The 25,632-nt window shown below is 42.3% G+C and overlaps 1 protein-coding gene across 1 annotated transcript; it reads left to right on the top strand.

Annotated features, from left to right (window-relative positions):
* Positions 1-1,372: 1,372 nt before the first annotated feature.
* Positions 1,373-25,628, top strand: LOC109880557 (uncharacterized). Its single transcript, XM_031799283.1, has 11 exons — positions 1,373-1,621; positions 4,994-6,847; positions 7,097-7,343; positions 8,398-8,497; positions 10,284-10,361; positions 11,111-11,215; positions 11,729-11,861; positions 12,259-12,373; positions 14,437-14,561; positions 23,355-23,435; positions 24,088-25,628. Exons 1-11 carry the CDS (start codon positions 1,543-1,545, stop codon positions 24,177-24,179), a joined length of 3,009 nt encoding a protein of 1,002 aa, XP_031655143.1. The 5' UTR covers positions 1,373-1,542; the 3' UTR covers positions 24,180-25,628.
* The last annotated feature ends 4 nt before the right edge of the window (positions 25,629-25,632 follow it).

Genomic DNA, 25,632 nt, shown 5'->3' with positions numbered 1-25,632 from the left:
TAATATATTTTTGCGCCCTTCACTCACATCCCTATAGGACTACCAATACACAGGTCTGGCTTACTACAGTACAGGATATTTCTTTCCCCCTCAAGGTGAAATGGTTCATAGAGTAAAAGTTCAACAAAGTACTTTATTAAAATACCATCAATGAAGAGATCCTACATTCTTAGAAACAGGGTGCTTTCTAAAGGAGAACCCTTTTGAAGAACTCTTTTTGGTTGCAGGTAGAACCCTTATGGGTTCCATGTAGAACACTTTTTACAGAAGGTTCTACACGGAATCCAACCGGGTTCTAACTTAGAAGCAAAAAGGCTTATCCTATGGGTTAAAAACTCTAATCATAAACTAAAAATAATATATAAATAAAAACACAATCTTTCAAACTGAATAAAGAACAGCCCCCAACTAAAATTCTCTCCTCCTTTTCTACTCATTCCATATCTCTTCTGATCATTCATGTATTTAATCACTTGTTCATTAACTTGTTCATGTATTTTTTCTGTGTGTGTCTGAATGTGTGTGTGTCTGAGTGTGTATGTGTGAGTGTGTGTGTGTGTGTGTGTGTGTGTGGACTTGGGCTCAGGAAATCCCTAATATGGGTTTCCTGTCCACATAACCATTGTGTGTATTTGTACATGCGTGTAAATATGAATGTGTAATTCTATGTGTGTGTCTATGTACTGTGTGGCTGTGTGGTCATCAGCCTGTGTAGGCGTTGTGTCAGCTGTGACTTTGAGTTTGTGTGTATGTGTACGGGTCATTCTGTGTGTGTCTATGTACTTTGTGAGTGTGCATGTATCCACATGCGTTATTGTTCATCATATTTACAGGCAACAGTGTGTGTTCACAAAGCTATAGCCTCCTAGTGTGACCATAGAGATTAGATCAGGGGGAGTTCCCTCCCAGCCAGTCGGTCAGCCAACCAACCAGTCATCCAGTCCGACAGACAAACTGTCAAGTCATGCAGTCAGTCATTCAGCCAGCCAGTCAGTCAGCCAACCAGCCAGCCGGCCAGTCAGTAAGTCAGTCATTCAGCTAACCAGCCAGTCAGTCAGTCATTCAGCTAACCCGCCAGTCAGTCATTCAGCCAGTCGATCAGTCAGTCAGTCAGCCAACCAACCAGTCAGCCAACCAGTTATTCAACTAGCCAGTCAGCCAGCCAATCAGTCATTAAGCCAACCAGTCAGCAAAACAGCCAGTCAGGCAGTCACTCAGTCAATCAGCCAACCAACCAGCCAGCCAGCCCCTCCAGCCAGCCCCTCCTATGCTCCATAGAATAGATACAGTGGTGTTGGCTGGACCAATCAGCTGCTTAAACAGCAGAGGTTGATGCTGGGAGAGAGAGAGAGGCACAGAGAGGGAGGCTGCACACACATCTCTCACACACACACGGTCGTTCCTTCTGAGACCAAACACACACACACACACTCGCTCGCACACAGACACACACTATGATCTCTCTTCCACACACTCAGCGTTTTATTATACACTTCTGATTTGGATTTTGCATGTACATTTTGAATTGGTTAGATTTTTTGCATGTTTTCATACATTAGTACAATACACACATTTGCCAATATGTGCCTTGTTCCTGTTGTCGTGCTGTTGGCATTTCTGGGTAAGTATCTCAAATGGTTTTTGAAATACTTTTGCAATACTTAAGCCTGGTTAGTTTGCAGTTCTTTTGTATACGAAGTGCTGTTTACTTGGTTACTGTAGAGGGTGTGGGAAAAGGTCACGTAACATTTACACCTTGAAATCCACTTGCTTAGTTAATAATTGATTGTTAACTATTTCTATTAACTGTCCCTAAAAAGAGATTATGATCAATACAGTTTCTTTTTGAATACTTTGTTTTATTCAATCAATCAAACTAATCTATCAAACTAATCAATCAAGTATCAAACTAATCTATCAAGTATCAAACTAATCTATCAAGTAGCAAACTAATCTATCAAGTATCAAACTAATCTATCAAGTATCAAACTAATCTATCAAGTATCAAACAAATCTTTCAAGTATCAAACTAATCTATCAAGTATCAAACTAATCTATCAAGTATCAAACTAATCTATCAAGTTTCAAACTAATCTATCAAGTATCAAACAAATCTTTCAAGTATCAAACTAATCTATCAAGTTTCAAACTAATCATCAAGTATCAAACTAATCTATCAAGTATCAAACTAATCTATCAAGTATCAAACTAATCTATCAAGTATCAAACTAATCTATCAAGTATCAAACTAATCTTTCAAGTATCAAACTAATCTATCAAGTATCAAACAAATCTTTCAAGTATCAAACTAATCTTTCAAGTATCAAACAAATCTTTCAAGTATCAAACTAATCTTTCAAGTATCAAACTAGTCTAATCAAGTATCAAACTAATCTTTCAAACTTGATGGCAAAAATCACAGTGATGTTCCAATGGAGTTGTCTTCTGCATGGTCACAGGTTCAGAACACACCTGTGGTGTATATTTACATATTACTCTGTTATTACCTTTTCACCCTCCACCCGTAGCAGCTATGAATGTCATTTGATACTGTAGCATTTCTCAGGGCTACCCAGGCTAATTCGTAGAATTACATGCGCTGAGAGACAATGTCTGCTTCCCAAATAGCACCCTATTCCCTACACTACTTTTGACTAAAGCCCTATAGTTTCAGACAATGTTATCGGCCCATTGGGTAGCAAGGGTGATAGCCATTTCATTCATCCTTAATACATGGCTTGGCTCACGCAGCAGTCTTTGGCGCCAGTAGCCTATTCTCTATGGCTGAGTTGAGCTCTTGTATGAAATCCATTCATGTGTTACATGAGACCAGTGTAATTTCAATGTGTGTCACTAGCTTAGATCAGGTGAGCAGTGTACTCCTGGTAAGGGGGCATATCGGTTAAGTGAGAGGTAGAGTCCAATAGCCCACATTCATAGGTGCTTTGTTTACTTCCTCTAGATATCCTAATATTGATGTTTACTGCATAACTTACATTCATAACAGTCCTAAGTCATAGGCTATCATTCGGCTAGAATATGAAGGTATATTAACTGGTATGCGTATCTGTTTGATAGGTTACTACATGCATGTTGATTACTTAATATTACTAATTTGCTGCAGCTATCTGTCATCGTCTCACATTAAATATACTAGCTTTTGAAATTACAGTGATGATGAAATGTACTAATTATTGACATTCAGTGGTGTAAAGTACTTAAGTAAAACTACTTTAAAGTACTACTTAAGTAGTTGTTTTGGGTATCTGTACTTTACAATTTATATTTTTGACAACTTTTACTTTTACTTCACTACATTCTTAAAGACAATTACATTTTGAATGCTTAGCAGGATAGGAAAATTGTCTAATTCACACACTCATCCCTACTGCTTCTGATCTGGTGGACTCACTAAGCACACATGCTGTAATGTTCTGTGTGTAGCTGGTGCATAGGAGTCAGGCGCAGCACAGCAGAGATGAGTAACACTCGTAACTTTACTCAAAATATCAAATAACAAGTCGTACATACCAAGCCCACAAAACAACGGACCGAACATACAATAAAACAATCACGCACAAAAACCATGGGGAAAACAGAGGGTTAAATAATGAACATGTAATTTGGGAATTGGAACCAGGTGTGTAAAACAAAGACAAAACAAATGGAAAATGAAAGTGGATCGACGATGGCTAGAAAGCCGGCGACGTCGACCGCCGAACGAACAAGGATAGGGACCGACTTTGGCGGAAGTCGTGACACATGCTTTGTTTGTAAATGATTTCTGAGCGTTGAATTGTGCCCCTGGCTATCCGTAAATAAAAAAACAAGAAAATGGTGCCGTCTGGTTTGGATAATATAAGGAATTTGAAATGATTTATACTTTTGATACTTAAGTATATTTAAAACTAAATACTTTTATACCTTTACTCAAGTAGGATTTTACTGGGTGACTTTTACTTGAGTCATTTTCTATTAGGGTATCAAGCCAACCAACCAGGTATTACTCAAGTATGACAATTGGGTACTTGTTCCACCATTATTGACATTACAGTAATAATAAAAAATATACTAGCTATTGACATTACAGTGATGATGAAAATATACTAGCTATTGACATTACAGTGATGATGAAAATATACTAGCTATTGACATTACAGTGATGATGAAAATATACCAGCTATTGACATTACAGTGATGATGAAAATATATTAGCTATTGACATTACAGTGATGAGGAAGTAACTGTAATAGTGGGGGAAACCCTTTCTACATGCCTTGGAAAATATGTCAGTTTAACCACTGCTACTGTATAGTCGTCAATACTTAAGCTTGTAGAAATATTATAAACCACTTTGAGATTATCCTAAAAGGCCTAGTGCAGGCAAAAACATGAATTCCTGTGTTATATATATATTTCCACACTATGGCCCCCATAGTGGTTGAAATAATACTGTGAAATTGTGAAGATTATAATAATGACCTTTCAGTGTAAGAGCTGTTTGAAAAGACCGTCAGAAATTTCAGCCTGTTTTGGTGGGATGGAGCTTTGGCCTGCCTGGTAATTAGTTAATAGACCAATTAAAAAGAGAGTTCCAAACGTCCAATAACAGCTAGTTTTCAGTTTCCCCCTCCCAACTCAGACCACTCCAAGACAGTCCTAGCGAAATTTTACCTTGAGAAATGGACCTCTACCAAAATATATTTTGGTTTCTTTTCGACCATTTTAATTGAGAACGATCACATTAAGGTACTTATTTGTGACCCAGAAATGATATTTAGATAAAAACAGCTGCATTGGACCTTTAAGAACTTCCTTGAGAAATGAGAAAGATCAATATCAATTACTACACCTGTCAGTTATTACGTCCATAATGGCAAAGCATGTGAACACTCCAAAACAATTCATATGTAACACAACCTCCTTGTGCACTTATTTACTTCCATGTTTGTCTGTCTGTATGTCTCTCTGTCTGTTTGGCTGTGTTTTTCAGGTTTCAGTTCCTGCGTCCAGTTTCAGGCCAACCTAAACATGGGGGGAGTCACGGGATGGGTGCGGTTTGACTCCACTAATCAGACAGCGACCGTAAACGTCACCGGTACCGGAACCTGTGATTCGTCGCTCAACTTTTCCCTGAGTGTGTTCCCTGTGATGTTCGGCCATTTTGCTCAGCCTTGCCTTGAAGCCAACGTAGGAGCGAGCATCTTCACATTCACCATTGATCCATTCTCATCCAACACCACTGTTAATATGTCTAGTCTATTTAAGCAGAGGTCAAATCTGGAAGACCTTTCGTTGACCTTGGAGACGTGCAACGGCACCAAAGCTTGTACAGTCATAAGCGGTCAAACCACAGTTCAGACGTGGCAGGCCCGGTTCTTCAGCTCGGTCGCTGGCGACATTTACATCAGGCAGAACGTCGGACAGACCCACGCCAGGGTCCTCGCAAACTTGGCAACAATTGGTCAGGTCGGTGCTACGGCAACCAACATCACCATCTTGACGTCGCAGAGTTCTGCTAGAGACTGTAAGGCTCTTCTGGATAGTCTGGAACCTTCATCTCTCACCCAGCTTGGGGAACTGAAAGTAGGCAGCCCTCTTACACCCGTCAAGTCTCGTTTGGACCTTGCTAGCTTCAGCTCCAACACCCGCTTTGCTCTCCTCAAACTGGGGTCTTCGAGTTATATGTGCGCTGAGATCAGACAAATGAATAGGAAGGAGGTGAGCGCCCTGGTGAACATGAGAGGGGTCAAGGGTTACTTCCTCTTTAGGCAGGACTCGCCGTTCGAAGTCACAAAACTGAGAGTGAATCTGACCAATCTGGGGAGCCGGGTCGGACCCTATCACATCCACCACTTCCCCACACCTCCTATGAGGTCACCGTCGCAGACGACCTGCTCCAACGACAATGTTGGAGGCCATTGGAACCCGTTTGGGATGGACACTAAAGATCCCACCTACCCCTCTGGACCTGGGTCGACCCATGACCGGTATGAAGTAGGGGACCTCAGCGCCAGGCATGGGTCACTAGAGGGTAAAGCTGTGATGGAAGCAGTTTTCACAGACTTCAACCTCCCTCTGTTCGGACAGAACAGCATAGTGGGTCGGTCTGTGGTAATCCACCGTCCGGATGGAACTAGGTTCCTGTGCACCTACATAAGCTACCCAGGAGAGGTGCATGTAGCCAGGGCTACATTCCGTCACCCTGTGGTGGGTATGGTCCAGTTCGTCCAACTCAAGAGCAACCCGTTGTCTGATGTCACAGTCTTCATGGATCTGTCCTATGGGAGACCCTCCGAGACCGCTACACGTAACCACCACTGGCACATCCACGTGTATCCTATCAGCTCGGAGACAGACGCGGACAAGGGGAGGTGTGGGACCACGGGGGACCACTGGAACCCCTTCAACGTGGACACAAAGGATTTGAGCTACGCCCTCCACTGTGGCCCCTCCAGCCCCTTTTCCTGTGAGGTGGGGGACCTCTCCAAAAAGCACAGCACCCTCGACCTGGGGACCCGAGTGGGTGGGGCGTCGGCCAAACACTTCTTCACGGATACCACTTCCTGGTTGTCACTTCCCGCCAGGTCGGGCTCCATGATTGGTCGATCGGTGGTGATCCACAGTGCGGAGGGTGCCGCCCCCAGGATAGCCTGTGCTAACCTCACGGAGGTCCGGATGCCCGCGGCGGTCTTGGGCCCCTGGCATGGACCAGGGGTCTCTAGGGGCCAAATCCGGTTCTCCCAGGCTTTCCCTCAGGGCCCAACTATGATGGACGTCTCCCTGGCTGGACTCAGCTCCAGGGCTGGGGGCTACCACGTCCACATGCTGCCTATCAGTACCACAGGTACTATTTCATGTACTTTACAATGGGAGCCAGATGTCCTTGAGTGTTGTGAAAGTCCTCTAGTGTTCTGACTGTTTGTTCAGCCTTTGTGTGTATATCTGTTAATTCATTTCAAAGTTGTAACTCTTTTGTAATATGAGCGGATGACTTGATAAAATCTTAATTTGTTAAAACGCAAAGTATCAATCCTTTCACCTCATTTTGTGAAAGGCTTTTATCAAACAAAGCATATTATTATTAATATTACAGGAGAGCCCTGTTCGGACAGCAACGTCATGGACCACTTCAACCCCTTCTCCTGGAATGTGTCTGCTTCTCCTGCTCCGGGGTCAGGGACTGTGGATGAGTATGAGACCGGGGACATCAGCGGGAAGTTCGGGATGCTGACGGATCAGAACCAGACACAGACTCAGTATTTGGACGGGAATATGCCGATGACAGGGCCGAACAGTATAGTGGGGAGGTCATTGGTGGTTCACTACACTAATGGATCCAGGTGAGTGTGGGGATTTTGTGTGTGTGTGTGAGAGAGAGAGAGAGAGAGAGAGAGAGAGAGAGAGAGAGATTGGGAGAAGGAGAGACAGAGACAGAGAGAGAGAGAGAAAATGTGTCCTTTGTCATGGGTCTGTATAGCCACAGTTCCCTCCAGGAGTGCTATAAACAGCCAAACCAAAAATACACAAGGGGAAAGATTGTAACAGGTGGTGTGTGATTCATTTAAGACGGCTGTAGACTTGGTTCCTCTTTGGGTCACATTTGTGATACCTTGACATTCATGAACGGAACTTCTGACAAAATTAGAATGTTTTACATGATCGTACCATTCCTCTTTAGCTCAGTCAGTTCACGCAGTATCATTTCTGACTCAAATCAAACACTGTACTCATGTAAAAGGGAGATCGCTATATTCACTTTTATTTTTTTAAATGTAACCTTTATTTCGCTAGGCAAGTCAGTTAAGAAGAAATTCTTATTTACAATGACAGCCTACCGGGGAACAGTGGGTTAACAGCCTTGTTCAGGGGCAGAACAACAGATTTGTACCTTGTCAGCTCAGGGATTCGATCCAGAAACCAGAAAAACCTTTCGGTTACTGGCCAAACAGACATTTGAGTCATTTAGCAGATGCTCTTATTCAGAGCAACTTACTGTATTTGCATGTGCATACATTTTCATACTGTTCACCCACGGGAATTGAACCCACAACCCTGGCGTTGTAAGCACCATGCTCTACCAAATGAGCTACACTTGACTATACAGAACACAGGACAGCTCACATTATTACCTTGAACGAAGCTTCTTTGGCACAACAAAAAGCCAAACCGGTAAAGGCCTTTATAGGGTAGGATGTCTGGAATACTGCATCCTCATCTCTTGTTGTGGTGTTGACTTGTAAAGGGGGTATGTGGTCAGTCTTCTGAATCAGCATAACAGTTTATAACACATCTGAATAAGGTTTGTGTCCCCTAAATGTTTCATTTTTGAGTCGTTCACAACAATTGCTTTCTTTAATGAGTTCATAGTTGGTCTGTTTGTTTTGTGAACTCCAGGATGCGGTGTGCTGACGTCTTAGCTGAGAATGCAACGGATGGACACTGGGTGTTTGCCAAGGCTGTCTTCAAAAGCACGGTAACGGGGACAGTCACACTGGTAAGACCTGGACCTCACCTTTGCTCTCTACAATATTCAGATGGCACAAAAGTACTTCATTGGTTTGAATCTGGTCTAATGCTATTTCAGTGTGGTGTGAGAAACCTGAACTGTTAGTTTTTTTTTAATTATTTTCTTTATAAAAAAATCCAATAAAGCAATAATTGCCAAATATATACAACAACAAAAAAGACTTCATTATTGCCTACAGGGGAAACCGATTTAGACTAATTCAGACCATGAGGAATACAAGAACACACATCTGCAGGGGTGGATGTTATCCCGGTTATGATACGTCCCAGGAGAGTAAGCTGGCAAATCATTACAAAGCTGCCACAAAAACATGACACTGTATTTTCTGCTGCGCCAGACAGTGAATTCATTAGGGCTGTGGCAGAGTCCTGTGTGTGACGGTAGGGCGTGTGTCTGGATCTGTGTGTGTATATCTGTGAGTGTTTGTGTTTGTCTATGTGTGTCTATGGCTGTGTTTACACAGGCAGACCATTTCTGATGGTTTTTTTTCTCATTAATTGGTCTTTTGAACAATCAAATTGGTAAAAAGACCAATTTGTGGAAAAATATCAGAATTGGGCTCCCTGTGTAAACACAGCCATGTAGTATTGGCCTGTAGAGTCAGCCCCCCAGCCTCCCGGCAGCCCCAGGCAGCCCCCCGGCAGCCCCCAGTCTAAAGCACTCAGGAGAACAGCTGTATTTGTCAGGCTCCTATACAGACCCGTGTCCTCCACAGTGTATCTCTATCACTGTTTAGGATGCTTAGAGAACCCATCCAATATCCTTTCAAATATTATGGTCTATCAGATGCAGGATTTGCGTGCTCTTTACAGACAGTTCAGAACACCTGGTATGAGCGTCTCATAAAACAAGTGCTAATATAGCTTTGCTGACAGGACAGCAGGTGTTCATGTTCCCAGTAACGTAAGATTGCATAACCTTAAAACACCTGGTTAAATTACATTGACTCAGTAGCTAGTCTAACAGTATCCTCTACTGTCTTCAGTCCCATTGACTCAGTAGCTAGTCTAACAGTATCCTCTACTGTCTTCAGTCCCATTGACTCAGCAGCTAGTCTAACAGTATCCTCTACTGTCTTCAGGCCCATTGACTCAGCAGCTAGTCTAACAGTATCCTCTACTGTCTTCAGTCCCATTGACTCAGTAGCTAGTCTAACAGTATCCTCTACTGTCTTCAGTCCCATTGACTCAGTAGCTAGTCTAACAGTATCCTCTACTGTCTTCAGTCCCATTGACTCAGTAGCTAGTCGAACTGTATCCTCTACTGTCTTCAGTCCCATTGACTCAGTAGCTAGTCGAACTGTATCCTCTACTGTCTTCAGTCCCATTGACTCAGTAGCTAGTCTAACAGTATCCTCTACTGTCTTCAGTCCCATTGACTCAGTATCTAGTCTAACAGTATCCTCTACTGTCTTCAGTCCCATTGACTCAGTAGCTAGTCGAACAGTATCCTCTACTGTCTTCAGTCCCATTGACTCAGTAGCTAGTCTAACAGTATCCTCTACTGTCTTCAGTCCCATTGACTCAGTAGCTAGTCTAACAGTATCCTCTACTGTCTTCAGTCCCATTGACTCAGTAGCTAGTCTAACAGTATCCTCTACTGTCTTCAGTCCCATTGACTCAGTAGCTAGTCTAACAGTATCCTCTACTGTCTTCAGTCCCATTGACTCAGCAGCTAGTCTAACAGTATCCTCTACTGTCGTCAGTCCCATTGACTCAGTAGCTAGTCTAACAGTATCCTCTACTGTCTTCAGTCCCAGCAGACTTTTCTGGATGGCAGCTACAGTGACATCACTCTGGAGGTGGACGTGCGGGCGTCACAGGTGCTAGATGTAAGCATGCATGGACCTCTTGCATCTGTTCAATCTCTTTTAATAGATGCAACAACAAAAACGGTCACATTGTCATTGTTATCTAATTCCTAACCTTAACACAGGTAGGTTCAATTAAAAACAGGAGCCTGGAAAAATATCCTCTTTTTGTGGCAACAAATAACTTCTGTCACATAGTGGCTGTTATCTAGCCTACTGTGCAATCTCGGCATCGAGAAATCAAAGTCAATCAATCAAATGTATTTATAAAGTCGTTTTTACATCAGCAGTTGACACAAAGTGCTTTTACAGAAACCCTGCCTACAACCCCAAAGAGCAAGCAATGCAGACGTAGAAACACAATACAGATGTAGAACCACAATACAGACGTAGAAACACAATACAGATGTAGAACCACAATGCAGATGTAGAAACACAATGCAGATGTAGAAACACAATGCAGATGTAGAACCACAATGCAGATGTAGAAACACAATGCAGATGTAGAAACACAATGCAGATGTAGAACCACAATGCAGATGTAGAACCACAATGCAGATGTAGAACCACAATACAGACGTAGAAACACAATGCAGATGTAGAACCACAATACAGACGTAGAAACAAATCAGCTGCTCTGTAACATTTTAATGTCTGTCACTAGAGTCTATGTATCGTAGAATCCTATCACAGGTTCTATTAGAAAAGGGAAGCTGTATAAAAAGAATGATAAAACATCAGAGAAATCCTGTTTTCCCCACTGTAACCAGGTAACAGAGGTTTCCTGGACCATCACTGGTAAAGGCTCTGAGTTGAACCACAACCAGTGTCCCGGTGTTGGGGACACGTTTAACCCCTTCAACATGGAAGCTGGGGTGAGTTTATTCTCTCATGTTCACTCACAATACATCAAGGCCCTTCTTCATGAAGTGTCTAGGATAGATCAGCATTCCTCCTCTGAGACACTTTATGAATTAGGGCCCAGCACATCGCCATCATAGGAGAATTTCCCCCACTATGTAGCGCTGATCTCTGCTTTATTCCAACTTTAAAGTTCCACTTGATCAGCAAGTCTTATGGAATCCAACGGAACTGTGTTTGATATTCCATCGAATCTTTGTCTTTGACAATGTCACAGTTGTTGGGTTTTGAGTTTGCAAGACAGGCATTTCACTGTACTTATGTGTGTGATATTAAAACTTGAAACTACACCACAACCACAACCATATACTTCACATTGTTCTCATAACCAGAAGTGGAAGTGTTTGTTGGAATTGGTTTCAATAACATTAGAATGAGTAGAACAGTCATGGAACCTCTAACCCAGCCCTATTGACATGAATGGAGACTTCCCTTCTAGTTCCGTCCTCTGCTCTGTTCTCTCTCAGAACTCCAGTTGTTCCCGTGACAACGCTCTGAGTTGTGAGGTGGGAGACCTGACGACCAGACAGGGGACAGTCAGCCTGACACACAGACAGCTTTACACCGACACCAGCATACAACTGGCTGGGGACTACACAGGTAACACACAAGCATGTACGCACACACACACAGAGACACACACACACAGCACTGTAAGCTGGACCAGACAGAATACAGATGGCTGTACTCAGACACCAGCATACACACGTCAGGGGAGTACACAGATAATAGACACACATTGTCTATTCAGAAATCTAGACTCCTTTAGGATGCACATGAAACATAATATTGATGTGTTGTCATTGCACGCTCACTGAACTGCAATCCAAAATTGTTGCATCACATTGTTTCCCAAAAGAATCAAGTTTTGTGAGAAAAATGTCAACCACCTTCACTATTAGGGGATATGTCATGTGTGAAACAATAAAGTCATTTAGGTGATAATATACAAAGTATATTTCTGACTTTGGTGCTGTTGTTGATGTTGTTGTTGTAGTGGTCCACAGGTCCCTGGTCCTGAGGAGAGGCAGCGATGTCTTGGCGTGTGCCGTCATTCTTCCAGAATCCCCCTGGGCAGAGCAGACCTTCCTCAACGTCATGTCTTTCAGCAGGTGGGTGTGATTGGGTATTAAACCACCTGTGAACTCAAGACTGTGAACTCAAGACCTACAGGCGTTCGTGTTGGGAGCCAATATGTGAGACTGAGCGGGTATTAAACCGTGGAACTGGAGAGGGAATGAGGAAGTGAATGTTACATGTAATTAGACTTGAGTACCTGGCACTTACATTTATGGGGAATATTTCAACCATCAAGGAAACACCAGTATTATCTTGCTCTGTGGAAATGGTTCTGGAACCCAAAAGGGTTCTACAAAGGGTTCTCCTATGGGGACAGCCGAAGAACCCTTTTAGGTTCTAGATAGCACCTTTTTTTTAAAGAGTGTATTCTCACCACCTCCTCAGGTGCCACACCTGTATAAGACGATGGAGGATTCATTGACAACAATGTGACACAACTCATTGATCATTTCCTCATAAAGGGTTTGGCCCAGTGCCAATAGTCGTACCAAGAAAACAATCCAATCATATTTCATTTACATGATGATACACCATCACTAATCCTGAATTATGGGATGACAGTACATCATCATGAATTCATATACGCCGAGTGTACAAAACATTAGGAACACATTCTCTATCCATGATCGACTGACCAGGTGAATTCAGGTGAAAGCTGCAGTATGATCCCTTAATAATGTCACTTGTTAAATCCACTTCAATCAGTATAGATGAAGGGGAGGAGAGGATACAGGTTAAAGAAGGATTTTTATGCCTTGAGACATTTGAGACATGGATCATGTGTTTCATTCAGAGGATGGATGAGCAAGACAACATATTTAGGTGCCTTTGAACAGGGTATGATTGTAGGTGCCAGGCATATTGGTTTGAGTCAAGAACTGCAACGCTGCTGGGTTTTTCACGCTCAACAGTTTCTCGTGTGTATCAAGAAGGGTCCACCACCCAAAGGACATACAGCCAACTTGACACAGCTGTGGAAAACAATGGAATCAACATTGGCCAGCATACTGTTCTTAATGTTTTGTATACTCAATATCACACAGATGGGTTGTCATGTGCCTTTTACTGATGGAGTGACTTCCGTCAACTCTATAGTAAAGGCCTGATTGGTAGAGTGCTGCAGAGATGGTTGTCCTTCTGGAAGGTTCTCCCATCTCCACAGAGGAACTCTGGAGCTCTGTCAGAGTGACCATCGGGTTCTTGGTTACCTCCCTGACCAAGGCCCTTCTCCCCCGATGGCTCAGTTTGATCAGGCAACCAGCTGTAGGAAGAGTCTTGGTGGTTCCAAACTTCTTCCATTTAAGAATGATGGAGGCGACTGTGTTCTTGGAGACCTTCAATGCTGCAGAAATATTTTGGTACCCTTCCCCAGATTTGTGCATCAACACAACCCTGTCTCAGAGCTCTATGGACAATTCCTTCGACCTCATGGCTTGGTTTTTGCTCTGACATGCACTGTCAACAGTGGGACTTTATATAGACAGGTGTGTGCCTTTCCAAATCATGTCCAATCAATTGAATTTACCACAGGTGGACTCCAATCAAGTTGTAGAAATATCTCAAAGATGATCAATGGAAACAGGATGCACCTGAGCTCAATTTCGAGTCTCATAGCAAAGGGTCTGAATACTTATGTAAATAAGGTATTTCAGTTTTTAATATTTAATAAATTAGCAAACGTTTATAAAAACATGTTTTCACTTTGTCATTATGGGTTATTGTGTGTAGATTGATGAGGAAAAAAACATGTTTATTCAAAATGTGAAAAGTGCAGGGGTCTGAATACTTTCTGAATGCTCTGTATATATGACAGGATGTTGATTACACCTTAATTGGGGAGAACGGGATCGTGATAATGACTGGAGCGGAATCAGTGGAATGGTACCATATACATAAAACACATGGTTTCCATGGTTTCCAGGTGTTTGATGCCATTCCATTTGCTCCGTTCCATTATTATGCAGCCTCTGTATGTATGTATGTATGTATGTATGTATGTATGTATGTATGTATGTATGTAGTCAAAATTGTATATTTTCCCAACAAATTATAAAAACAATAATACAAATTGTCTATTGTTCATTTTTCTCTCCAGATTTGACTTCCGCAGTAGGGTGGCAGATGTCCTAGAGGTGAACATGTCCAGGGTCACCATCCTTCCAGGGTCTCCTCTGGCCACAGTGGACGGACCGTGCCAGAAAGTCAGCTTCCTTGTCTCAGGTACAGCCAGTAATAGAGTGCTGTATGTGAATGGGTACAGCACAGTGATTCACAATATTCTCTGATCAAAGAAGGAAAAAGAAGAAACATTTTATGTCTCGGAATTACAGAGGCAGTGGCACTTAAGACACATTTAAAACATTACATTGGTAATTCTTGTCTGTGCCCATGCAATTATCAGCTTCCTTATCTCTGGTACAGCTGATGACATACAGAAGTATATTGTTCGTCTCTGGTTCAGCTGATGACATACAGAAGTATATTGTTCGTCTCTGGTTCAGCTGATGACATACAGAAGTATATTGTTCGTCTCTGGTTCAGCTGATGACATACAGAAGTATATTGTTCGTCTCTGGTTCAGCTGATGACATACAGAAGTATATTGTTCGTCTCTGGTTCAGCTGATGACATACAGAAGTATATTGTTCGTCTCTGGTTCAGCTGATGACATACAGAAGTATATTGTTCGTCTCTGGTTCAGCTGATGACATACAGAAGTATATTGTTCGTCTCTGGTTCAGCTGATGACATACAGAAGTATATTGTTCGTCTCTGGTTCAGCTGATGACATACAGAAGTATATTGTTCGTCTCTGGTTCAGCGCAATGATGCCCAATATTCCTTTATCAAAATCTGCCTGAAAGCGTGTTCCCTTTGAATTTCTATATTGTTCAAAAGTTACATTCTTTCCAAATAAGACACAGACAAATGTTCCAGCACAAACACTGATAATTATGGCAAAGTCAAAACATTACAGAATTAATTATTGTCTGTGCCCATGATAATATACCAAGTCCCCTCTCCTGACCCTAAAACTGAACGGGGAGTGGTGTCATGTAAGGTGTAAAAAGGAAGTGGGTGGGTTGTGCTGATGAATCAGATCAGCCTATAACATCTGACAGTGCATGTGGGGGAATTGTTTTAACAATAAAGTGTAAAGTCCCAGTGCAGTCGAAAAGTGATATTCCTGTGTTTTACAATATATATTTTTCCTCACCATGAGGTTCAAATATAATTATGATAATGCTCTTTTAATGTAAGAGCTGTTTGAAAAGACAGCCTGAAATTCTTGCCTGTTTCAGTGGGATGGCGCTTTAGCCTGCCTGGTGATATCACCACGTGGTAAATTAATTAATAGACCAATAAGAAAGAGAGTTCCAAATCTTTCTGCCAATAACAGCTCATTTTCAGTTTTCAGCTCCTCACTCAGACCACTCCCAGACAGTCCTAGCAAAATTCTAGCTTGAGAAATTGCTCTTTGCTATTTTTGACCATTTTAAAACACAGCAAGGTACTTAATTGTTACCCAGAAATGATTTGATATTGAGATAAAACGGCTGCATTGGAGCTTTAAGCACTTGTGAGGGAGATCCCCTAGAGCTTATAGTCTAAGAGCCTACAGCGTCTTCAGAAAAACAAAGTATCTTCTTCAGTGAGTCATTGAAAGTAGTGAGAAGCTAGTCACCCATATTCAGAAGTGGTTTCAGGACAGGTTCACTGCAGAGGTGTTGAAGCGATGACAGCAATTTGAGTAAGAATGACAGCTACTGGACATTGTTGTCCCTCATTTTAAGGTAAACGTCAGTTCAAGTCAAATACTAACAGTGACAATACAGCGTAGGTCTATCACCAGTCTAACGTTATATTGGAAAGGTCAAATCAAATCAAATGTTATTGGTCAAATACAGATGATAGCAGATGTTATGGCGAGTGTAGCGAAATGCTTGTGCTTCTAGTTCCGACAGTGTAGCAATATCTAACAAGTAATCTTAACATTCCACAACAACTACCTAATACACACAAATCTAAAGAAAGGAATTGAATAGAATATATACATATAAATATATGGATGACCGAGCAGCATAGGCAAGATGCAATTGATGGTATAAAATATAGTATATACATATGAGATGAGTAATGCAAGATAAGTAAACATTATTAAAGTGGCATTATTAAAGTGGCATTATTAAAGTGACTAGTGATCCATTTATTAAAGTGGCAAATGATTTCAAGTCTGTATGTAGGCAGCAGCCTTTCTGAGGTTAGTGATGGCTGTTTAACAGTCTGATGGCCTTGAGATAGAAGCTATTTTTCAGTCTCTCGGTCCCAACTTTGATGCACCTGTACTGACCTCGCCTTCTGGATGGTAGCGGGTTGAACAGGCAGTGGCTCGGGTAGTTGTTGTCCTTGATGATCTTTTTGGCCTTCCTGTTACATCGGGTGCTGTAGGTGTCCTGGAGGGCATGTAGTTTGCCCCTGGTGATGCGTTGTGCAAACCGCACCACCCTCTTGAGAGCCCTGCGGTGGTTGTGGGCGTTGCAGTTGCCGTACCAGGCAGTGATACAGGATGCTCTCAATTGTGTATCTGTAAAAGTTTGTGAGGGTTTTTGGTGACAAGCCAAATTTCTTCAGCCTCCTAAAGTGCAAGATCATCTCCTTTGTTTGGTTGACATTGGGTGAGAGGTTGTTTTCCTGACACCACACTCCGAGTGCCAGCATCTCCTCCATATAGGCTGTCTCGTCATTGTTGGTAATCAAGCCTACTACTGTTGTGCCGTCTGCAAACTTGATGATTGAGTTGGAGGCGTGCATGGCCACACAGTCATGGGTGAACAGGGAGTACAGGAGGGGGCTGAGCACGGACCCTTGTGGGGCCCCAATGTTGAGGATCAGCGAAGTGTTAGCTGCCTTCACCACCTGGGAGCGGCCTGTCAGGAAGTCCAGGACCCAATTGAACAGGGCGGGGGTTGAGACCCAGGGTTAATGATGAGCTTGGAGGGTACTATGATGTTGAATGCTGAGCTGTAGTCAATGAACAGCATTCTTACATAGGTATTCCTCTTGTCCAGATGGGATAGGGCGGTGTGCAGTGTGATGGCGATTGCATCGTCTGTAGACCTATTGAGGATACCCAAATTGAAGTGGGTCTAGGGTGACAGGTAAGGTGGAGGTGATATGATCCTTGATTAGTCTCTCAAAGCATTTCATGATGACAGAAGTGAGTACTACGGGGCGATAGTAATTTAGTTCAGTTACCTTTGCCTTCTTGGGTACAAGTATAATGGTGGCCATCTTGAAGCATGTGGGGACAGCATACTGGGATAGGGAGAGATTAAATATGTCCGTAAACACATCAGCCAGCTGGTCTGCGCATGCTCTGAGGACGCTGCTAAGGATGCCGTCTGGGACGGCAGCCTTGCGAGGGTTAACACGTTTAAATGTCTTACTCACGTCAGCCACAGAGGAGAGCCCACAGTCCTTGGTAGCGTGCCGTGTCTGTGGCACTGTATTATCCTCAAAGCGGGCAAAGAAGGTGTTTAGGTGTGTGTGTGTGTGCATTTACATATTTAGAAATCTTGTTCTCGGAGGCCATGACACACTACATTAGTCAAAAGCATTCACCTGGAATGTAAACCTATTGTTTACATCCGAAACATTATAATTATGTTGTCTGAGTAATTGAACATCACACCACTTATATAGTTGTCTTTGTCATTAAAGTGTCACAACTGACAGTCAGGTAGAGAGGGAATGGAGGTGCTGAAACACGAGCTGTGGGTGTTGGTGAGTGGAGGAATGCCTTTTTGAAGAATGAGGAGGTAGGCTGTAGAGGTCGACCGATTATGATTTTTCAACACCGATACCGATTATTGGAGGACCAAAAAAGCCAATAGCGATTAATCGGACGATTTTTTTTATTTATGAAAATTACAATACTGAATGAACACTTATTTTAACTTCATAATACATCAATAAAATCAATTTAGCCTCAAATAAATAATGAAACATGTTCAATTTGGTTTAAATAATGCAAAAACACATTGTTGGAGAAGAAAGTAAAAGTGCAATATGTGCCATGAAAAAAGCTAACGTTTAAGTTCCTTGCTCATGTAACGGTTTTCTTGAGTTGATGGAGAGGCGGACCAATACGCAGCGTGGTTACTATTCATGGTTCTTTAATAAAGAAACTACACATGAACATAATACAAAACAAGAAACGTGCAAAACCAAAACAGCCCTATCTGGTGCAAACACAGAGACAGGAACAATCACCCACAAAACCCAACACCAAACAGGCTACCTAAATATGGTTCCCAATCAGAGACAATGACTAACACCTGCCTCTGATTGAGAACCATATCAGGCCAAACATAGAAATAGACAAACTAGACATGTAACATAGAATGCCCACTCAGATCACAACCTGACCAATCAAAACATAGAAACATACAAAGCAAACTATGGTCAGGGTGTGACAGCTCAGAACATGAGAACATATGAAAGCTGGTGGTTCCTTTTAACGTGAGTCTTCAATATTTCCAGGTAAGAAGTTTTAGGTTGTAGTTATTATAGGAATTATAGGACTATTTCTCTCTATACCATTTGTATTTCATATACCTTTGACTATTGGTTGTTCTTATAGGCACTTTAGTATTGTCAGTGTAACAGTATAGCTTCCGTCCCTCTCCTCGCTCCTCCCTGGGCTCGAACCAGCAACACAACGACAGCAGCCACCCTCAACCACTCCAAGTCTCAGAGCGAGTGACGTTTGAAACGCTATTAGCGCACACCCCGCTAACTAGCTAGCCATTTCATATCGGTTACACCAGCCTAATCTCGGGAGTTGATAGGCTTGAAGTCATAAACAGCGCAATGCTTGACGCACAACGAAGAGCTGCTGACAAAACGCACGAAAGTGCTGTTTGAATGAATGCTTACGAGCCTGCTGCTGCCTACCACCGCTCAGTCAGACTGCCCTATCAAATCATAAACTTAGTTACAACATAATAATACACAAATACGAGCCTTAGGTCATTAATATGGTCGAATCCGGAAACTATCATCTCGAAAACAAGACTTTTATTCTTTCAGTGAAATACGGAACCGTTCCGTATTTTATCTAAGGGGTGGCATCCATTAGTCTAAATATTCCTGTTACATTGCACAACCTTCAATGTTATGTCATAATTACGTAAAATTCTGGCAAATTAGGCGTCCCAAACTGTTGAATATACACTGACTCTGCGTGCAATGAACGCAAGAGAAGTGACACAATTTCACCTGGTTAATATTGCCTGCTAACCTGGATTTATTTTAGCTAAATATGCAGGTTTAAAAATATATACTTCTGTGTATTGATTTTAAGAAAGGCATTGATGTTCATGGTTAGGTACACATTGGAGCAACGATACACACCACATCGATTATATGCAACGCAGGACACACTAGATAAACTAGTAATATCATCAACCATGTGTAGTTAACTAGCGATTATGATTGTTTGATTGTTTTTTATAAGATAAGTTTAATGCTAGCTAGCAACTTACCTTGGCTTACTGCATTCACGTAACAGGCAGTCTCCTTGTGGAGTGCAATGAGAGGCAGGTGGCTAGAGCATTGGTGTCACGTCCTGACCTTAGTTCCTTTTTTATGTCTCTATTTTGGTTTGGTCAGGGTGTAGGTTCGGGTGGGCATTCTATGTTTTGTATTTCTGGGTTTGGCCTGGTATGGTTCCCAATCAGAGGCAGCTGTCTATTGTTATCTCTGATTGAGAACCATACTTAGGTTGCCTGTGTTTGTGGGTAGTTGTTTTCTGTCTCTGTGTCTGCACCAGACAGAACTCTTTCGTGTTGGTCTATTTTTGTTATTTTGTCTTAGTGTTCTGAGTTAAAATAAATATTAACATGGACACGTGCCACGCTGTATTTTGGTCCGATCTTGACTACTCTTCCTCAGACGAAGAGGAGAATCGTTACAGTTGGACTAGTTAACTGTAAGGTTGCAAGATTGAATTCCCTGAGCTGACAAGGTGAAAATCTGTCGTTCTGCCCCTGAACGAGGCAATTAACCCACCATTCCTAGGCCGTCATTGAAAATAAGAATGTGTTCTTAACTGACTTGCCTAGTTAAATAAAGTTGTAAAAAAAAAAAAAAAAAAAAAAAGTGGCCAAATCGGTGTCCAAAAATACAGATTTCCGATTGTTATGAAAACTTGAAATCGGCCCTAATTAATCGTCCATTCCGATTAATCGGTCGACGGCTCGGAATCGGTAGTAGGCTGCTCACAGATGGTTTGAAGGACACAGATTAAGCCTTGTATAATGGAGAAAAACAACTCCTCCTCATGCTACAGAGCAATTACCAGGGTTTTTGTGTGTCGTTTTCAATGAACTGTCAAATCGTGGGAGTCTGTGTAGATGCTATGCTAGGTGTTGATTCTTCCCTCCATTAAGCTTTGTTGTTTTCTCAGCCCTTGTGTGAGAGCTACTCAGATATAGTTGCATTCCAAAGGCACCCTATTCCCTACATAGTGCACTACTTTTAACAGAACCCTAATGTCCCTGATCAAAAGTAGTGCACTAAGTAGCTAGCTGCTCAGGCCTCTGTGTCTGTCCAGACAATGAATAATTCTGCCCATTCAAAAGCCTTACAAAACCTAGAAAAACTGCTGGGTAACCTGATGCAGGAGTTAAGTGTCTGGCTATTCTCTATAGTGTACTACTTTTGACCAAAGTCCTATGCACCCTGGTCAAAAGTAGTGCACTAAGTAGGGAATAGGGTGCCCTTTGGGATGCAGCCTGTGTCCCCCTCCAAGTTGTCTGTCCCAGTAGGACAGAGGAGAGCAGTGTATGGAGAAGTGGTACCACAGTATAGCACAGACAGGATGGCCTTTATGACATCAGGAGAACACAGTGGAACGTTCTCAGTCTAGGGCTGCCCGATGAAGACACACAGAGTTGTGAATGATAACTATCTTAGTGAAAAAAACATAGTTTTTCCTTGATCTGGGTACTCAGACTAGGCTGTAAATGTATTTATTGAGTCATACTGAGACAATAAATGACAGAAAATACACACATGAAAATATAAATACAAAATGCAAGCATAAAGAAAAACATCACATTCATCAGTAATAAGGAACTCAATCATCTTTCTGAATGGACCTAGAGGCCCCAGAACATCACATTCATCAGTAATAAGGAACTCAATCATCTTTCTGAATGGACCTAGAGGCCCCAGAACATCACATTCATCAGTAATAAGGAACTCAATCATCTTTCTGAATGGACCTAGAGGCCCCAGAACATCACATTCATCAGTAATAAGGAACTCAATCATCTTTCTGAATGGACCTAGAGGCCCCAGAACATCACATTCATCAGTAATAAGGAACTCAATCATCTTTCTGAATGGACCTAGAGGCACCAGAACATCACATTCATCAGTAATAAGGAACTCAATCATCTTTCTGAATGGACCTAGAGGCCCCAGAACATCAGATTCATCAGTAATAAGGAACTCAATCATCTTTCTGAATGGACCTAGAGGCCCCAGAACATCACATTCATCAGTAATACGGAACTCAATCATCTTTCTGAATGGACCTAGAGGCACCAGAACATCACATTCATCAGTAATAAGGAACTCAATCATCTTTCTGAATGGACCTAGAGGCACCAGAACATCACATTCATCAGTAATAAGGAACTCAATCATCTTTCTGAATGGACCTAGAGGCACCAGAACATCACATTCATCAGTAATAAGGTCCTCAATCATCTTTCTGAATGGACCTAGAGGCACCAGAACATCACATTCATCAGTAATAAGGTCCTCAATCATCTTTCTGAATGGACCTAGAGGCCCCAGAACATCACATTCATCAGTAATAAGGAACTCAATCATCTTTCTGAATGGACCTAGAGGCCCCAGAACATCACATTCATCAGTAATAAGGTCCTCAATCATCTTTCTGAATGGACCTAGAGGCCCCAGAACATCACATTCATCAGTAATAAGGAACTCAATCATCTTTCTGAATGGACCTAGAGGCCCCAGAACATCACATTCATCAGTAATAAGGAACTCAATCATCTTTCTGAATGGACCTAGAGGCCCCAGAACATCACATTCATCAGTAATAAGGAACTCAATCATCTTTCTGAATGGACCTAGAGGCACCAGAACATCACATTCATCAGTAATAAGGAACTCAATCATCTTTCTGAATGGACCTAGAGGCACCAGAACATCACATTCATCAGTAATAAGGTCCTCAATCATCTTTCTGAATGGACCTAGAGGCACCAGAACATCACATTCATCAGTAATAAGGTCCTCAATCATCTTTCTGAATGGACCTAGAGGCACCAGAACATCACATTCATCAGTAATAAGGTCCTCAATCTTCTTTCTGAATGGACCTAGAGGCACCAGAACATCACATTCATCAGTAATAAGGTCCTCAATCATCTTTCTGAATGGACCTAGAGGCACCAGAACATCACATTCATCAGTAATAAGGTCCTCAATCATCTTTCTGAATGGACCTAGAGGCCCCAGAACTTCACATTTAACATTTTGAAGATTGTTCCACAAATAATGTGCAAGAAAACTAAAGCTGATTTAGCGAACTCTGAGAGACCACAGGAATTTCCAGAGTTAGTCATCCCTGAGCCCGGGTGTGGTAGCTAGTATGACTAAAGTTTAGTAATGATGTTAGGAACAGTGGAACTTTTTGTAAAAGGGCTTCATAAATGAAAACATAGCAATGTATCAACCTATGTGACATCAAAGAGGGCCAACCAACTTTCTGGCAGAGAATGCGTGATATACCATCCAAGCTTTCACAGACTCCAAAACAATCTTTACACAATATTCTTAGTTTAGGGAAGCCTGATGAAGACATTACAGGGCAGAATAAAGTGGCAATAACATTGTAATAATACTGTGGTAACTCAATGCTACATACTACTGTGACTTTTAGTAACCAATAACCCTGTTGACTTCCAGGGGAGGTGAGTACGGACAAGATGAACTCTATCAAAGACAGTGAGAAGATGGGCATCTTCAAGCAGACACAAGGTTGCTCAAGTAAGTACACCACTGACTCACCCACCCACACACACCCACCCACCCACACACACCCACCGACCCACCCACCCACCCACTCACCCACACACCCACCCACTCACCCACACACCCACCCACCCACTCACCCACACACACCCACCCACCCACACACACCCACCCACCCACCGACCCACCCACCCACCCACCCACACACACCCACCCACCCACCCACCCACCCACTCACCCACACACCCACCCACTCACCCACACACCCACACACCCACCCACACACCCACCCACACACACCCACCCACCCACCCACCCACCCACTCACCCACACACCCACTCACCCACCCACACACACCCACCCACCCACCCACACACACCCCCCACCCACACACACCCACTCACCCACCACTCACCCACACACACTCACCCACCCACACACACCCACCCACCCACTCACCCACTCACCCACACACCCACACACACCCACACACACCCACTCACCCACCCACACACACACACCCACCCACCCACCCACCCACTCACCCACACACACCCAATACAGTAGGTGTGATAGTGTATAACTGAACAGAAACATACAAATCAACCTTACTGTGTAGACGTATTAATGCAATACAATCTTTTATCTCAATGTTAATTTAAACAGGAAGTTCTGGACAACTGCTGGAGCCTGGGAGATATCTGGTGATGTTGACGATAGCTGCAGCCTACTTCCTACACTCTCTGATCCAGCAGTAGTTTATACTGTAGATCTAGGTTTGCATCCCAAATGGCACCCTATTCCCCATATAGTGCACTACTTCTGACCAGAGACTTAAAACTATATATATATATGTATTTCACCTTTATTTAACCAGGTAAGCCAGTTGAGAACAAGCTCTCATTTACAACTGCGACCTGGCCAAGTTAAAGCAAGGCAGTGCGACACAAACAACTAAACAGAGTTACGCATGGAATAAACAAACGTACAGTCAATAACACAATAGAACAAATCTATATACATTGTGTGCAAATGAGGTAAGATTAGGGAGGTAAGGCAATAAATAGGCTGTAGTGGCGAAGTAATTACAATTTAGCGGGTAAACTGGAGTGATAGATGTGCAGAAAATGAATGTGCAAGTAGAGATACTGGGGTGCAAAGGAGCAAAAAAAATAACAATATGGGGATGAGGTAGTTGGATGGGCTATTTACAGATGAGCTATGTACAGGTGCAATGATCTGTGAGCTGCTCTGACAGCTGATGCTTAAAGTTAGTGAGGGAGATATGAGTCTCCAGCTTCAGTGATTTTTAAAATTCATTCTAGTCATTGGCAGCAGAGAACTGGAAGGAAAGGCGGCCAAAGGTGGAATTGACTTTGTTGGTGACCAGTGAAATATACCTGCTGGAGCGCATGCTACAGGTGGGTGCTGCTATGGTGACCTGTGAGCTAAGCGGGGCTTTACCTAGCAAAGACTTGGGCTTTGGTCAAAAGTAGTGCACTATATAGGGAATAGGGTGCCATTTGGGCATAGCCCTAACCCTCACTTTGAATCAACACTGGAACTGTCAAATATTCCTATTTTCTAAACTGCAATGAAGTCTATATTTTGATGATCTTTTTGTCATTGGTCTGAATGGTGTGGGTTTGAATTTGCTCTTGAAGCAAGAATTTTTTTGTTTATTCATTTTTTATCCTAGATATAAAAAATATATATACTTTAGATACCAACTAAATGCCAACTTCCTGTACTATATTGTAAATATTCCACATTTGGGTAAATATGACTGAGTATACTGTTTCAGCCCAATATCCAGAACATCAAAGCAAACGTAATAGAGCAACAATTGTTCATTGTCCTTCCCTGTCCAATTACTGTATCAAAAATGCAATTTGAAGGAAAGAGATGCTGTAAATGTTTGCAAATGTGTCCCATTGTATGTATGCATTGTTTTCTCATTAATGTATTAAACTGCCACATTCTCATTTAAGGTGAATTTCGAAGTCTTGCATATATGTTTTTATTGAGTAACCATAAAAATAATATGTGATGATGAAAACATATATTTGGATAAATACGAATTATTGAAAACGTGAAATTTCTATAGGCCTTTTGCTCCTATGCAGGGACGTAGGCTACATACTGTTTCATACATGTTGCTGTTTACTTGAGCCGCTGTATTTTGAATTAAAGGGAGGCGAGTCTCATCTC

The sequence above is a fragment of the Oncorhynchus kisutch genome, linkage group LG20 (assembly GCF_002021735.2).
Source record: "Oncorhynchus kisutch isolate 150728-3 linkage group LG20, Okis_V2, whole genome shotgun sequence".
Classification (NCBI taxonomy): domain Eukaryota; kingdom Metazoa; phylum Chordata; class Actinopteri; order Salmoniformes; family Salmonidae; genus Oncorhynchus; species Oncorhynchus kisutch.
Note: the sequence above shows the minus strand (reverse complement) of the source record. Positions and strands in the feature narration are given on the sequence as shown.

What these genes read in the sequence shown, in the direction of transcription:
- LOC109880557 (XM_031799283.1), top strand. Translation starts at nt 1,543, where the DNA reads ATGTTTTCATACATTAGTACAATACACACATTTGCCAATATGTGCCTT. An exon ending in CCTTCAACATGGAAGCTGGG is followed by an intron (nt 11,216 to 11,728) that starts GTGAGTTTATTC and finishes GTTCTCTCTCAG; the next exon opens with AACTCCAGTTGTTCCCGTGA. An exon ending in AGTCAGCTTCCTTGTCTCAG is followed by an intron (nt 14,562 to 23,354) that starts GTACAGCCAGTA and finishes GTTGACTTCCAG; the next exon opens with GGGAGGTGAGTACGGACAAG.